General features: G+C 44.2%; 3 protein-coding genes across 3 annotated transcripts in view; all 3 read left to right on the forward strand.

Annotated features, from left to right (window-relative positions):
* The window catches only part of cped1 (cadherin-like and PC-esterase domain containing 1), a 27882-nt gene extending 21895 nt beyond the window's left edge, over positions 1–5987 (forward strand). The window contains exons 15-21 of the mRNA XM_040048311.1: positions 3460–3559; positions 3667–3803; positions 3910–4130; positions 4219–4320; positions 4579–4666; positions 4741–4887; positions 4977–5987. Of these exons, the coding sequence (XP_039904245.1) occupies positions 3460–3559; positions 3667–3803; positions 3910–4130; positions 4219–4320; positions 4579–4666; positions 4741–4887; positions 4977–5198 (1017 nt within the window). The 3' untranslated portion in view covers positions 5199–5987. The remainder of the gene's footprint in view (positions 1–3459; positions 3560–3666; positions 3804–3909; positions 4131–4218; positions 4321–4578; positions 4667–4740; positions 4888–4976) is intronic.
* Positions 5988–6588: 601 nt separating this feature from the next.
* wnt16 (wingless-type MMTV integration site family, member 16) lies at positions 6589–15553 on the forward strand. Its single transcript, XM_040048315.1, has 4 exons — positions 6589–7048; positions 8092–8318; positions 11784–12073; positions 12152–15553. Exons 1-4 carry the CDS (start codon positions 6957–6959, stop codon positions 12608–12610), a joined length of 1068 nt encoding a protein of 355 aa, XP_039904249.1. The 5' UTR covers positions 6589–6956; the 3' UTR covers positions 12611–15553.
* stab2 (stabilin 2) overlaps positions 8034–15748 on the forward strand; it is a 42800-nt gene continuing 35085 nt past the window's right edge. Inside the window, exon 1 of the mRNA XM_040048308.1 lies at positions 8034–8040. The gene's annotated coding sequence lies outside the window, so the exon portion shown is untranslated. The remainder of the gene's footprint in view (positions 8041–15748) is intronic.

Raw genomic sequence — 15748 nt, forward strand, 5'->3', positions numbered from 1 at the left:
GGCGGCTCAGATGATCTAATGAGCGCTGATCCGGATTTACCAAGATTCTCAGACCTGAGATCAGTTCTGCAATCACATGGGAGGATTATCGGAGTGTTTCTGCTCCTCTGTGATGGATTCCAGCTGACACCACACAAACAGCCCACCCCCACCCACACCTCATTCCTGCAGGCGGAGAAAAAACTCAGAATCCTCTTTTCATGTTCAGCAGTTTGTCTTTTTCTCTTTTATTTATTCACACTCACACACACACATTCTCACATGGTTAATACGCGGCATTCCTTTGTTACAACACTACCAGCGTTAGCTGTTAAATAAAAGAAGCAAAAACAGAGAACATGGTGTTGAACTACGACTCAAACACACCGCTGTGTGTAAATTAGTGTACCGTACTAGAACAAACTTTCGTGACAGTATGAATGCTTAAGGAACAGTTACCGTGTGAAAAGCATCTAGGTCCGAAAGCTTTTTTATTATGTGTATAAAAATCAGTGCCAGTGTGTGTGTACATTCTTAATCCCTTTCACAGTTATGATAAATGGATGTTGGTTGTCCTGAAGTGCAGATTGGTGCCATGTTATAACAAGTTGTCTCAGCAGCGTTAGAGTTCGACACTTCTGTGGCAGGTTTTTTTTCTTTTGCTTCTCTTTGCCTTCATTCCTCACTGACATATTCTTTCTTGCATTTTTGCTTCTCCTTCCTCGTCTGTCTTTTGAACCTGAAACAAAGAAAGAATAGCACTTAATGTACCTTGACACAAAAAGCTTTTCTGTTGCTGAGGCAGCTATGCTAGTATTCTCTGCCTTGTCATCTTGCCTGACGTGGAGTCAGTCCATGACACGGGTCTGCTGCTTGGCTGGTTCTCCTGTGCCTCACAGAAAACTTTATTGCTGCTCCTGTAACCAGTACGGGGAAGATTGTTGGGCCGCTGTTGTGTCAGCGTTTGCAGTGATTTGCAGTATCAGCTCATTGTGTTCCTTCATCACTGATCTGACTGAAGAGCGAGTCAGTCAAATATCAGCAGGTACACCTCTCGGTCCAAGTTTCCATGTTACAATCCACCCCACCCCTGTCAGTCATTGTTTAGTTAATTGTATTAGCATAGTGGTTTGAAACTAGCAAGTGCTTCACTAAGTACTAATGTACTCTAAGTCATATCATATTTAATCTTCAGCTGTGTGAAAAAATTATTTTCCTGTTCTTGTTTTCTCAGTAATATCTGCATATGCCTGTGACAACCCCCGTTTAAAATCAGGGATAGAAGTGGCTGAACCCTGATGTCTCATCCCTAATTGGTGCAACTCCTGCCGCTGCAACTCTTCCCATGTTATAACCACACCTGGTCTCCCCTGTTTCTATTCTTGTTTTATTAGAAATTATTTAAAAGTAAATAATGTACATCATAAACATCTAGTGTATGTGAAATGAACTATAGTGTGATCATTAAAAAATCAAATATTTATTTACTGAAAATAAAAACTGCACTGATTTCCAAAATGAAGGAAAATATTGTTTACAAACTGATGAAATATCAAAAAAATTAACCTGTTCAGGAATAATAATAAGGTTTAAGCATGAAACAGCACGTCACATTCATTATCAGCAGGAAATTACGGCACTCTGACACATTAAACACATTCATTTACAAATTCATTTAGTTTTTAATGTTTGACGAGTGTTTCAGACCTGTGATCTGGCGTTTGCTCTGTGGCACTCTATCAGCTCTGTCCTATCCTGTGGCAGACCTGTGGACACGAGATTTGAAAATGATTTATTATATTTGCATATTTAAACTCCCAGTTGATAGTTTAAAAAATAAAATACAGTTTTCTTTTATCATCCAGGCAAAAAGCAAAAAGCCCTGCCTCTGAAGTTATAAAAATGATTCTGACAAAGCAAATCATTTTTTACTGCACGTCATATCTGACATCATCAGGCTTCAGTAGCTGCTTTTACACAAAAGCTGTCGCCATGGTTAAAGTGACGTTTGTGCTCTCTCGTCGCGTTGTGATGGAGTTTGAAGCAGAAATTAAATTCTGATCAGAAGGAAAGGCTCACATCTCTCTCAGTTTTAAAAGCTGTAGTTCTTGTTGCTGTTCTGAGTCCGAGTGAAGAAGAGGAGCGCGTGGCCGCGGCCTCGATGAAGTCAGAGTTGGGGGCGACGTGGCGGCGGCGAGGCCTCAAACGGTCCGCTGCTGCTGGAGGCGGTGTGTTTGGAGCTGATCTCGGAGCAGCGTGTACACTGAGCACAGGTACGAACAAGAAAATCCCTGTTAAGTTTTCTTGTCGCACTTTGTTGCGAGCTGTGCCGCTGACGTGAGGAATGTGACGCCGCCACGACGAAACCTGCAACAGCAGCAGAAGAAGAAGAGCCAGCGTTTGTGATGGCGGTGGCTGTGAAGTCTGCGCCAGACCTGGAGGCTCCCACGGGGACTCTGAGGTGAGCGTGGATCGCTTTGCTTGACTCCTGACCTCTGAGCAGAGGAGGACGGGAACGGATCCATAGAGGAGGATGAAAGAGAAGCTCTGAGGGAGGAAGCAGCGAGCGCATGAAGAAGAAGACGTGGTGTTTGACAGCGAGAAGCTTCAGATCTCAAACAGCAGATTTACTTTCAGAGGCCAAAGCTCACTGGGATGGACGCGACCTCTGACCCTGCAGGGAATCAAACCCAGTGATTAAAACTAAAGATGGTGCAGTCATGTGTTTAAGTTTTTCATGTGTAATTTTCTATGAGTGGAAAACAGAATCTATTCGATTTACCAATGTAACCAGCTGTAAAGTGTTTATTAAACAAAATAGTAAAAACTCGTTTCAGTTTCAGGTTTTAAAGGAAACTTCAGACTGACGCTTCCTCTGAGGGTTCCTTTGTTTCCTCTTCATCTGTGTCCAGAACATCTCAATTCCTCCACTATTGCTGTTCTGGGTGGTAAAGTGTGTTATTTGGGGTGGCTGTAGCTCAGGTGGTAGAGCAGATCACCTACTTATCAGTAGGTGGTTTGATCCCCATCTGCTCTAGTCTGTGTGCTCTTCGATGCATCCATCGGAGTTTGAATGCGTATGAATGTTAGATAGAAAGTACTTACACGAAAGGGCATCGAAAAAAGTGCCTGTGATTAAGGCAATTTGTGTAAAGTGCTTTGAGTGCTCAGATACAGAAAAAAAATGCTATATAAGAAGTTAATAAAATGTATCTATATAGCGCTTTTCACAGATAAAAATCTGTGAAATAAAAATCATAAAGTGCTTAATTTTCACAAAATTAAAAAGAATAAAAATACAACAAATAACAATATAAAACAATAAAATAAAGTATAAAAAAGAACCAGTCCATTTGCCATTTTATATTTATAGTTCGTAGTATTTGCAGAGTACTGCAGTCAGAAATCGCACACAGGAGGTTCAGAACTTCCTGGAAGTGCTGATTGCAAATTTGTCACAGTTTGATGTCTGTTGTTCAGGACTGCGGTCTGCTGGTCCAGCCGGATCGCTCCTGCGGTCTTCAGCCCCACAGGGAATCCCAGAGTCAACGTAATGCCTGCAGCTCAGGACACGTGTCAGGTCTGAGGTCCTGCCGGTGGACTGCTTCCTTAAGATAATACATCAAATTTAAGTCAAGTGACTTTTTGTTCTCGCCACCTCACCTGTGTGTCTCACCTGCCTGACAGGACGCTGGGTTGTTCCATGCCTCAGCTGTTCTGACAACAGGACGTGCGACTGGAGGGAAGTTTCCTGGCAGGCAGATGATTGTTATCACCCAATAGTGGACCACCCACTGCTGCAGGACTGTATGAAGGACAGAAAGGTAAGGTCACCTGATCAGCTGATTTGAACCAGTCCATCTCAGATGTCTCAGTTTGTGGCAGTCGTCCTGATGGAGGTACATCACCAGCTCTCTCATTGCTCCTCAGCTGTTGTTTATCGGGGACTCAACAAATCGTGGGATGATGTACTTCCTGATGGAGAGGGTGAACTCCACCCTGGAGGACTGGGGCAAAGCTCACGACACGCTTGTCTACAGGAACCTGAACAGAGGACGGACTCTGGTCAGCTACTCGTACTATCCTCAGTTCTGGCTGGAGAAGAAGCAGCGACCCACGTTCAGGCAGGCTCTGCAGCAGCTGCTCAACAGGTGAGGTCCTAACAATCCACTTTTGAGGCATGTTACATGAAGCCGTGAGATATTTAACAGGTGACTTTTCTTGTTCTTGTCTGTTAAGGTCTCAGCCTCTGGTGAACTCTAACCAAACAGTTCTGGTGGTGGGAGGAGTCCAGTGGCTCAACACCAATCACCTGAGGACAGTCAGTGAAGTGCTGGACAGGTGAGGAGACACAGTGTAACACCACCTACATACAGTATAAACCACAGTGTTATCTCCATATGGGCTTACACTGATCTAAAGAACAGAGGACCTAACGCTGATCCCTGAGGTTCACCTGTACTCCAGTCCTGCATTTCCTGTAACATGAGAAACCCTTTCAGTAAAGACAGTAACCCGGGGTTTAGCGTTCGGGATTAGCAATGTTATTGAGGACTCTGGTTTCTATGGTAACGTGAGGTTACTTCTGTCCCTCCTCAGTGAATCTCTCAGTAACATCCTGGTGGTGGTGAAGTCTTTAGGGATGGGCTTCCATCTGCCTGTGGACGGGATCAGGTCTCTCAGTCTGGTAGGTTCCTGTTCCTGCTGTCATTCATACCCCTCTTTGGGAATTAAAGCTGCTTTCTTTGATCAATATTTCAGACAGAGATACAGGACCTGTACAGGGAGAACGACGACATCATCACCACCGCCAAGCATCATGGGTACGAAGTGATTGACACGTTCAGCATCACGATGGGTCGATACAAAGAGTTCCTGCAGGGACGCTGTGCCTGTCACTTTCACGAGGTAACACAACTTTATTTATCAGCAAACGAAGTGCTTCCAATGGTCAGGGCTGCAGGCCTCACAGCTGATGTTCTGCTCTGTTTTCTCAGGTGGAGAAGTTTTGGTCCACAAAACTTTCCAGTGACAGAACGTCCACCGCGAACACGACCAGAACAGAGAGAACTGTACATATGCTCGGCAGCCAATCAACCCTGCCAGACACGGAGCAGGAGGCGGGGTCTCAACCCACAACCTATCGTGTTAGAGGACCAGTGAACCAAGTATACTCTGAGATCCTTCTGAGCCGCCTGTGTCCCATTACCCGAAACTGAACACCTAGGAGGGGCCAGGTGAATCCTGCAGGAGAGTCACCTGTCCCCCTCCAGGACGTGGACTTCAGAGAGGGGTGGGGGACTCAATGGTGGAGGTGGATTATTCAGAATGAATAGAAGCCTCACTGTGCAGCTCAGGAGCACCAATCCGACGAGACGCTGAGGGTCTCAGACTCAGCTGCTGGCTTCTAATAAGCAGAGGTTACTCGAGATATCGCTCAGCTGGTTCCTGCTGCTCGCAGATGTTTAAAGCTTTCAGCATTTCAGTCCCAGCAGCAGGACTGTTAATCTCTGACCTTCTGCTGGGATTTTCCATTTCAGAACCAGAAAAATCCTCTGCCGTAATTCTGCTGACTGCACCAGCTGCTTCTCGCTTGCCCGTGTGTTTGACAGTGATATGAGTTAGCGTGGATTCAAGCAGCTGCTTCCTGATTCAGACTTAGCCTCAGGCCTCACTGATTGATCGATTCTGTATGTCAGACCAGTTTTAACTCCAAAGACTCGATGAAAGCTCTTCATCACGTGACAGAAGCGTCTTTTATGACTCTGCTTATATTTCTATATTTTTCTACAGATGTATAATGTGTCTTTTTATAAGCTGAAAACAGAAGAAATTAATATTTTTTATGACTGTGCTCATTCTGCTCTTCATATAAAAAACAAAAAGTCAAACAAAAGTTTTTAATCCTGAACTGTGAACACATTCACAACCACAACCACTCAGTCTTTTAAACACCGTCTCACTTATGGCTTTATAACATTTATTAAAACACCAGTGGACAAAACTCATCTTTTTCTCTTTATTATTATTATTATTATTATTATTATTATCATTATTATTATTATTATTATTATTATTTTCATCTCTAGCTTCATCGGGACAGATTTTAGGTTGTTGAATAACTTTTGGAGGTCCACAGAGGAGGCTGAAAGCTCCAGAATTAGGAAATAAATTGTTTTTTATTTATTACATTTTTTGGTCATATTGACAAAAGTTGCTTTAAGAAAGTTTTCTTTACGTTTTTTTGACAAGCATTCTTCAAAAAATCCAACAACAGAGTTATTGTTTCCTTAAATATTGTTTATTTTTATTTCATTTTGACTTTTTCGTTTTAGTTCAGTTTAGTTTCCAGGGAGAATTTACTCGTTTAGTTTTCATTATTTCAAAAATGTTTCGTTTTTAATAGTTTCGGTGTTATTAGTTAGTTTTAATCTTTATTAAGTACAGGCACTACAATAGAAACTCTGAACTTTCTAAAAGCAGTGACCCTCAGCAAACACGTTTTCTCATCAGTTGTAATGAAATCTGATCTCAGATATTAAAAGCATATTTCCTCCGTATCGTTTTTGCATTTTGGTTTGCTTTCTAAGTTCACAAAATCGTTTCAGTTTTAATCTTTTAAAGTTTTATTTTTATATAACTAAAATGTTTTCACCAAACCTCATTCAAAAATCAGCCACTTTTAGATTTTTTTTTCTACTGTGTTCCGTCGTTTATTTGCTTTTCGGGGATCAGATGTCAGCACGAAGTTTTTTATCATGAAGCCTCTCACCCATCCAGCCAGTTATAGCCCAGCTCTGACGTCAGCTGCTGAGTCCTGAGTTGGTCCAATGAGAACCGTCCGGGACTCGGACTGGTCCAGGGTGCTTCTCGTCTCCTGCAGATCGAGGAGAGCACAGTAGAGAAAGGACTCCTTCAGCGGGATTCAGGAGCCTGCTCCGGGCCGGGTCGCTGTCAGCATGCGGAGCTGAGCAGGGATGGAGGCGCGGAGCTGCGGAGTCCGACACATGAACGCTCTGAGTCTGCTGCTGGTGTGCGTGTGCCCGCTGTGCTGCAGGGGCAGCTGGATGTAAGTATGTTACAAAATACACACACAGAGCTCCAAACACACACACACACACACACACACACACACACACACACACACACACACACACACACACACACACACACACAGCTCCAATGACAAACACACACACGCACACTAGGTTTCAAACACACACACACACACACACGCTAAATAAAAGCCCAAAAGTTTTCTTCAGCTGTCTCGTGCCAAAGCGCGCGCTGGCACGGAGCCGTCAGAGTCATGCGTGAAGACATTTATGGAGATGAAGCACCCGGAGGAGCACACGGAGCCAGCTGGCTGTGAGCTGCAGGGCAGCGGAGAACTTGAGTGCAGAGTCCGCCTGGAAAACAGCGAATTCACCGGCTCAGCCTACAGGAGCATTAACAATGTCGTTAAAGAGCGCCTCTTCTTTCGTGCTCATTAAAAGCTGCTCGCGCTCACAGAAATGCGCGCAGATTCGGTGTGACCTCTCTGTGACCCTCACACACTCAGCTGATGAGGTTTGGATCTCGTTTTTGGCTGAAACGCGCGGATTTTCCACGGTAAAGTCCAAGAATCCGAATTTTGCGCGTGCACAGACCGTTTCTAATCCGCAGCAGCAGCTCACGCGCGCAAGAGACCTGCTCTTCGCCAAGAGCCTGATAAAAGACGCAGATGAGCGCCGAGCCGGGGGGTTGGGCTCGGAAATCAGATGGGGGACACACATACACAGCGACCACTTTCTCTAATATGTGTTTTATTTTAGTATAAATACAGCAAGTATTTACACGTTTCATATAAGCACACTCTCGAAGTTTCTTATCGATTTCGGCCCGAATAACGGAACATCTCAGGTACATCTCAGGTACATACAAGCGTTCATTTAGATGTTACGCTGTATGATAAGCAACCCCGCAGCCAGGAACGCTGCACAACGTGACGTCAGAGTTAGCGCTTCACTTCACACCTGTGCAGGATGGACAGGTAATAAATGAATAAATCAGAGGTGTGCTGTCTGAACTTTTCCTTATTTTAAATAAAGTTTTGCTGATTTCTGTCGACAGGTGGCTCGGTGTGACGTCACCGGGGGTGGTGGAGAAGCTGGGGTGTTCCAACCTGTCTCTGAGCCCCCGGCAGCGCGAGCTGTGCAGCAGGAAGTCCATCCTGCTGCCGGGAGTCCGGGAGGGCGCGCGCCTCGGGGTGGCCGAGTGTCAGAGACAGTTCAGGCACGAGCGCTGGAACTGTTCCACCAATCAGGAGGTGCCCGTGTTCGGCCACGAGCTCACGAGCGGTGAGTAAGATCACTTTACTGAGGGGGGGACTCCTCCCTCTGATTCGCCTGGACGCGTGACTGCTCAGGTGAAGCAGGACCGTCATGGAGCAAATACAGGATTCACTCATCGACAGAGATGGGCAGTTACGCGCGTTCCGATTACTTTTTTCAAGTAATGATTATAGTAAAGGATTACTATTGTAAAAATGCAATTAGATTAGTGTTACTTTCCCGTAAGAACGCTGTATTCAGTAGCGGTTTTTGATACGGGCGACACGGGCGGCATCGTGGTGGGGGGCGGCATCAGGGGCATCGACAAAAAAAATAAGAAATAAAAAGTCGCTCGTACTCATGTTGCCCCGACATCAGCCAGCGCATATTGGGAATGGCATAGGCACCGATCGGTTTTCTATCGCCCATTTGCTGGGAGTAAGGGCGCCCTCCGTTTGCGAGGTGCACTTGCTGCTTGCGGCACAGGGAGGAGAGGACGGGGCGGCGGGGGATTCTCTGACTGGCGCGGCATCTAATAACCAACTCGCAAAATAAAACAAAATAAAAACAAACCAGCAAACACGAAAACACCAGACATTATGATACAGACTTATAATTTGCACCGATGTTTTTCCTCGGTGCGCCTGCTCGCTGCTGAAGTCAAAGTAAACTTTATTGTCATCTCCGCTACAAATAGTCCAGTATATAGAGAGACGAGACGACGAGGCTCCAGCTACAGCAGTGCAAGTAAACAAACAATAAATATAAGAAGAGTAAGAAAATAAATATACACTTTAGGACCAGGGGTACAGGGATCAATAACAATTTAAAATTTATAATTTACAGTTTGATGATTTAAAGTCTCACACACAAGCCGTCGAAAGGGGAGGGGGGCCGGCTGCTTCCAAATAGAGCACATTTCATTCATAATGATGTAAATCTAAGCCCATTATATATTCATGATTTGAATCCTGGGTTGTGCGAAATCCCAGAAATAAACCCTAGACAAAGTGAATCTGTGAACTAAGGTGTAGGTCTATTAGGTTATGTTGTGGCGATCCTCGAGTTGGGGAGGGCGCCAGGGGGAAGCCCGGGGCGCCAAACAGGCTAGGACCGCCACTGGCTGTATTACTGGGTTACTAAACCCTGATTTTGTTTGTCGGTGTCTTATGACAGTGACGTAATAGCATGCGACGTCCGTGGCAGCAACAGACGTGTGCAGATCAACAGTGCGGGAGAGAGTGCGACCGTGCGGTGTTTAAAGCTTGGAAGTACTTACGTTACTTTGAGTTTGATTCTATAAGAAGTGTCTGCTGTACACTCTGTGTGTGAAAAAAAACTTCTTTCTACAGCAAAAAATTAAACTGCAAATCAGCAAGCACCCAGCACGCTGCCACAAGAATGTGAAATTCACAGAGAAATCCCCAGATCCTCCCCACTGACATGACCGCTGCGGCACTGGGCAAACCTGCGACGGCCCCACTCCTGCGAAACTGGTGGAAATAAGATTTAAGAGCGACAGGGCTAAGTGATGCTGAATCTTTGATTTTATTCATTTTTTACTGTGTTTAACTTGCATTTATTTGAAAGAGTGATTGTAAACACAAAAAATATTTTATTTTATATGCTGGAATGCTTGGTTTTAAATCTGGTTTTCAAATCTGGTTTAAATGTAAAAAGAAATTCTTCCAGTCAGAGACAGTTGAATATAATTTAGTTTTTGCTTGATGAAATGTGCATAAAGTTAAAAGATTAAAACTAATAAAACAAGTTTTAAAAAGAGAATTTTCAATATTATATGATGGATTATGCAGAAAAAAATAGAATTAGGCTGAAAGGTCTATTGCTTTATTACATATTCAGGTTGTTTATCATGTTTTTAAAAAGTAACTAAGTAATAAAGTAACTAATTACTTTTGAAAATAAGTAATCACTAACGTAAAGGGATTTGGAGAAATAAAGTGATTTGGAGAAGTAACTAATTACTGTTTTTAAGTAACTTGACCACCACTGCTCACTGAAACTTTATTTGTTCCAAAGCTCTCCAAAAGCAGCCACAGAATCCTACTGAACATGTACAGTGGCCGTTTTAGCTTCCTTCTGATTGGCTGAAATGAATCTGACTGAAATAATGTATTTTTTTCCACTCAGGCGTGTGTTAGCTCAGCTTCTCTGAGAATAGATTCGATTTTTGTATAATGTGTGCCAGGTGAGTTTAATTAGGGGACAAACTCCAGAGGCAATCAGTAGTGAGAAAGTAAATGAGGAAACAAGGTCAGTCTGGTGAGGTGAGGGAGAGTGAGGAAAAGGGTAAATAGAGTAAGAATTTTTACAACAACAAGGCATTCAGTAACACCATCAAGGGTCACAGTGTGAGAGGTCATAGGTCGCTGAGAGTAAAATCAGCTTTTACAGTCTGAGGAAAAACACTGGTTAACAAACTTATGTATATCTGTGATGGTCAGAGTGCACATGAACCCATAATGTAGTCACATGACCTCATTTCATTCAATGACTTGTAAATTAAATTCATCACAGAGAGAAATTTTCTCCTTCAGTTTAATTTTCAGACTTCAAAGCAGAAAATTCAGGTTTCAGAAATCGTTTAAATCTTTTTCTGCAGTTCCTGTCTCTGCCTGTAGATGGCAGCGCTCCCTTTAGCACCAATACCAGTCTTAGCGATAAATGATTTCTTCACTTCCTCAATGTGACCAGAATACTTCAGACAGCACGTCTGAATATGAGACTTTACAGAGACTACAGACTGTGAAACTCACAGAGACTGCACCTCAGTCTGAAAAACCCTCCATCCATATATCCACCCATTTTCTTCTGATGATGAAAATGTACGTGAAGTGATGATATGAAATTAAAATAAGCATAAATCAGAATCAGAATCAGAATACTTTATTAATCCCGAAGGAAATTAGGGTTACAGCAGGCAGCACGCTAATGGTGCATGTGCACTTACAAAGGAACCTTCTGACCAACTTTACACAAACATCACATCGGGGAGACATGTCAGAGAGGTAGGCTGATAGGGAAAAAACAACGAAAATACATAACATGAGGTAAGAGGAGGAGAAAAAAAACTCCACTCAGACTGAGCTCCTAGTGGGAGAACAGTTTGATAACAGAAAAAAAAAAGATAAATAAATATTAAAACATTTACACAGACTTTAAATATTTTATTTTAATACACTTTTAAATATAAAATCTATTAATTATATATTAAATTATTAGATAGCCAGTGAATTTTAACTGACAGGACTTCGCCTGTCTGCTAACACTGACTGCTTTTAGTTTTGGACTGAAAGATAAAAACAGCTGGAGTGTGACCAGTACAGAGTGGTTCTGCCTTCATTTCTGAGGGGTACTCTGAATCAGGTGAAGATTGTTAACCAATGAGCAAAGAAGCATCTGAGACGATGAAAGTATACCTCATGAAACCTCCTGAAATAAGTGTCATGTCTGCCCATTCTGTCACTGCAGGAACCAAAGAGACAGCGTTCATCTATGCAGTGATGGCAGCAGGGCTCGTCCATGCCGTCACGCGCTCCTGCAGCCAGGGCAACATGACGGAGTGCGGCTGCGATGTTCGGCTGCGGGGCGGCGGCTCAGCAGCAGAGGGCTGGCACTGGGGCGGCTGCTCAGATCACATCCAGTACGGGACGTGGTTCAGCCGCAAGTTCATGGACCACACCGTGAAGAACATGTCGACGAGCCGCAGCAGCTACACGCTGAGCACCATGAACCAGCACAACAGCGAGGCCGGGCGACAGGTGAACGTCGGCGACTCAAACTAAAGCTGAAAGTCTAAAGGTCCAAGGTGTGATTAACTTCCTGTTTGCGTCCTGCAGGCGATCAACAGGACGATGTCCACAGACTGTCGTTGTCACGGTGTTTCTGGCTCCTGTGCGGTGAAGACATGCTGGAGGACGATGGCGCCGTTTGAGCGGGTCGGGACGTATCTGAAGGACAGATACGAGCACAGCATGCAGGTGACGGAGCGATCCAAGAGGAAGATGAAGTGGAAGGACCAGCGGCGTCTCCATGTGGACAAACACCAGCTCATCTTCCTCAACAAGTCTCCAAACTACTGTCTGGAGGACAGGCGGCGGGGCATCGCGGGCACCAGAGGGCGCCGGTGCAACCGGACGTCCACGGGGCCGGACAGCTGCAACCTGCTGTGCTGCGGCAGAGGATACAACACACATGTGGTCAGACACGTCCAGCGCTGTGAGTGCAAGTTTGTGTGGTGCTGCTACGTCCACTGCAGGCGCTGCGAGAGCATGAACGACATGCACACCTGTAAGTAACACACCTGGAAACAGAAACACGTGGAACACGTAGCTCACCTTCATTCACCTCAGCATGATACCTGGTAACAGAAGAACACCTGGAATAAAAGAAGGATTTGTGGAAAGAGACAAATTGGACATCTGGATCTGAAAGAGTGTAAACATAGGAAGGACTGTACCTCTCAGGTGAAGACAGATCCTCAGTACATGGTTCATTTACAGCAGCACATGGCACAGCTTCACCTTCTCTCTTGATAACATAACCATTAGAGTAAACCTGCAGAAGAGTCACAGAAGAAAAGGGTGAGCAGCTGCCTGAGGGCCGAGCAGTGAAGGTGAAGCCTTAAGTTTACCTGTCGATGTGGCGAGGAGCTCAGAGCGAAGCTGCTGCTCCATGTGGAAAGATCCAGGTGAACCATGTGACAGCCTCCTGCATGCCTCCTGTGTGAGCTGTTTCATGTTCACCTGTGAGCAGCAGACCCAGGACAGGATTTTACTGCCTGAACGTTTAAATGTTTCAGACTGGACAGACTTCTCCAACGTGATGTTTCTGAAGCATTCAGAGTGCCACCAGGAGGAGGATCAGTGCTGCTGCACACTCAATCTGAAGATCTGAATGACTGAAGCACACCAGATGGACTCCTGATCAGTCTCACCAGTTCTGCAGCCCACAGACTGATTTCATATTTTAAAATAAAGATATTTATGTGTAAATAATTTGAAGTTGATTATTTGGTATGGAATCATATTTTTGTAATTTCTGTCCAAAAAGAATCAAACTGACATCAGAAGGTGAAATGACCCCGTAAATGTGGACGTGAAGAGTTCTTTGTTCAGTTTCTGTTGGCAAACTTTATTAACAAAAACATGAAAACAACAGAACAAAAAGCTGTGAGTCTGTTTAAAGGTTCCACACAAATACGGTTTATTATACTTTGACTAATAAAAAATAAAATGCCCGGTAGAGAAAATGTTAGAGGAGATTTGGTTCAGTTTGTCTTTAACAAACCATAAAACTCCTCACAGGATATTCCAGAAACATTCCCAAAAAGGCATCCTGAAAGAAGGAAACCTTGTGAATAATCCAGAAACAGGAAATACTACATTCCAGCTGGAAGTACAGCAGTATAGCTGTACAGGCAGCTGATGATGTAGAGTAGAAGTACTTCATTACATCTGATCACAGAAGGCCCTGCCTATTCTGCCTCCACCTCACCCGAGAAGAGTCTTCTTTTTGATTTTTGAATAAAAGAATGATTAAAGACATCAGAAAGATGTAAATATAACAAGCATATAAAACATATTAAGCCTGCACAGCTTTGTTCACATGGATGTGTTTAAATAAAGTTAGGAGAAAGTATCCTGTCTGTCAGTCGGTGATGGACGCATCCATCACTTCTTTCATTTGACAGTTTAAACAGCAGGAACAAAAGAACAGCTGATGAAACATCAGACCGTAGAAACAATTTGAGAAACATTCAAACTGATCTGAACTGTGCACAGCTCTCTGAGCTCTGCAGCAGCTCGATTCTTTTCTGTTTCAGCTGTTCAGTTGCAAATTTGCTGCTGTGCTTGGATCTTTGTCCTGTTGATGACCCAGGTTGGTCCCAACTTTATCTGTGGGACAGATGGCCTCACACTGAAGAACCACAAAAGAAGTTCAAGGTTCACTTAGATCATCATCCCTTCTCCACCGTGCTGACACTTGATCCAAGCTGTTTGCTGTGCGTGATGGACAAACATCTACATTTGGTCTCATCTGTCAAAGGATGTTGTTCCTGAAGTCTTTGTTCAGATACAGCTTTACAAACCTGATCCCTGCTGTTATGTCCTCTTACTGAGAAGAGGCTTTCTCCTCCAGCCCCTCTGAACAGCCATTCCTGTTCTGCCTTTTTCTAACCATGCTGTCATGAACTCTAACCTTTAACCTGCTAACTGAAGCCTGTAGAGTCTGAGATGTAGCTCTTGGAATTTAGTTTTTTATTTTTTTGATCAGTCTAACCCTGTAAATAATTTACTGTAACATAAACGCCTGAATGGACCACACCTTCAAACTGCTAAAACGTGTCCTTTGGTAGAGGAGCTCAGACCGACGATGACGATCAGTTAATCAGTGCATTGATCATCAGCACCTGGATGCAGTAAGGTTGGACTCTGCAACAGACAGACACCACAGTGCCCTGAGTTTTAGGATCTGTGCATTCCCAGAGTGTAAATTAGGGGTGTAAATGAGGGGTGTAACGTCTGTAACATCAAAAAAATGATCGTCCCGCTCAGCTGATCTCTGAGCTCAGTGAACTTTCTCCTGACCAATTTCAGTTCTGACTGAATCCAACATGGAGTTCATTTTGTTCGAGTAGCACAGCAAGGACTGATCGTGTGTACCTCAGATAAACTATTTAAACTTTGTACTTATTCATTATTCTTATATTCAGGCCTTCAAACCTTCAGGCATAGTTGCAGGGTTCAGGTTTGGGTTGAGGCCGCGGTCTCGTTGCATGTTGCTGAGTCAGAGAGGGTCCTCACAAAGGCAGGAGTGTGTGTTATCAGCAGTGTGTGATGATGAGGCAGAAAGATTTGGGGAAAAAGTGAAAACATGTTCTTATTTACACTCCAGGATTTCCTGCCATTCTTACTGCACATCACTGAACAGGGTATGCCAGGCACAGATCCAGGGGCCCACAGGGTCAGGGGTCACACCCAGGCTCCTGTGTGTGATCATCTGCTGCCCTCAGCTTCTCCTCAGAAATCAAACATCTGCATTCCTGCGTGTTCACATTCACACATTCATACACACAGAAACTTTATAGCGAGCACGTCGACCGCGGCACTGCCGTCGGTGTGAGGTCAACGCAGGAGTGACGATTATGGCAACCTGAGACCAACTGAACTGTGTATGTGTGTGTGTGTGTGTGCGCCGGTGTGTTTGTGTGTGAGTGTGTTTCTGTATATGTGTGTATGTGGGAGTGTATCTGTGTGTCTCTGTGTATGTGTGTGTGTGTGTGTGTCTCTGTTTTTAAGGTCTGAAACACAGACACACAGAGTGTTGATTTTGTGTGTGTGTGTGTGTGTGTGTGTGTGTGTGTGTGTGTGTGTGTGTGTGTGTGTGTGTTGTGTGTGCATGTATGGGTCAGTGTGTACCTCAGACTCGGCAGT

Source organism: Simochromis diagramma, unplaced genomic scaffold, assembly GCF_900408965.1.
Source record: "Simochromis diagramma unplaced genomic scaffold, fSimDia1.1 OVJJ01000557.1, whole genome shotgun sequence".
In the NCBI taxonomy this organism is placed as follows: Eukaryota; Metazoa; Chordata; class Actinopteri; order Cichliformes; family Cichlidae; genus Simochromis; species Simochromis diagramma.

Excerpts from the sequence above, each read along its gene's own strand:
- wnt16 (XM_040048315.1), top strand. The coding sequence starts at position 6,957 with ATGGAGGCGCGGAGCTGCGGAGTCCGACACATGAACGCTCTGAGTCTG. Across the intron at positions 7,049-8,091 it reads TGCTGCAGGGGCAGCTGGAT|GTGGCTCGGTGTGACGTCAC; the intron begins GTAAGTATGTTA and ends TTCTGTCGACAG. Across the intron at positions 12,074-12,151 it reads ACAGCGAGGCCGGGCGACAG|GCGATCAACAGGACGATGTC; the intron begins GTGAACGTCGGC and ends TGCGTCCTGCAG.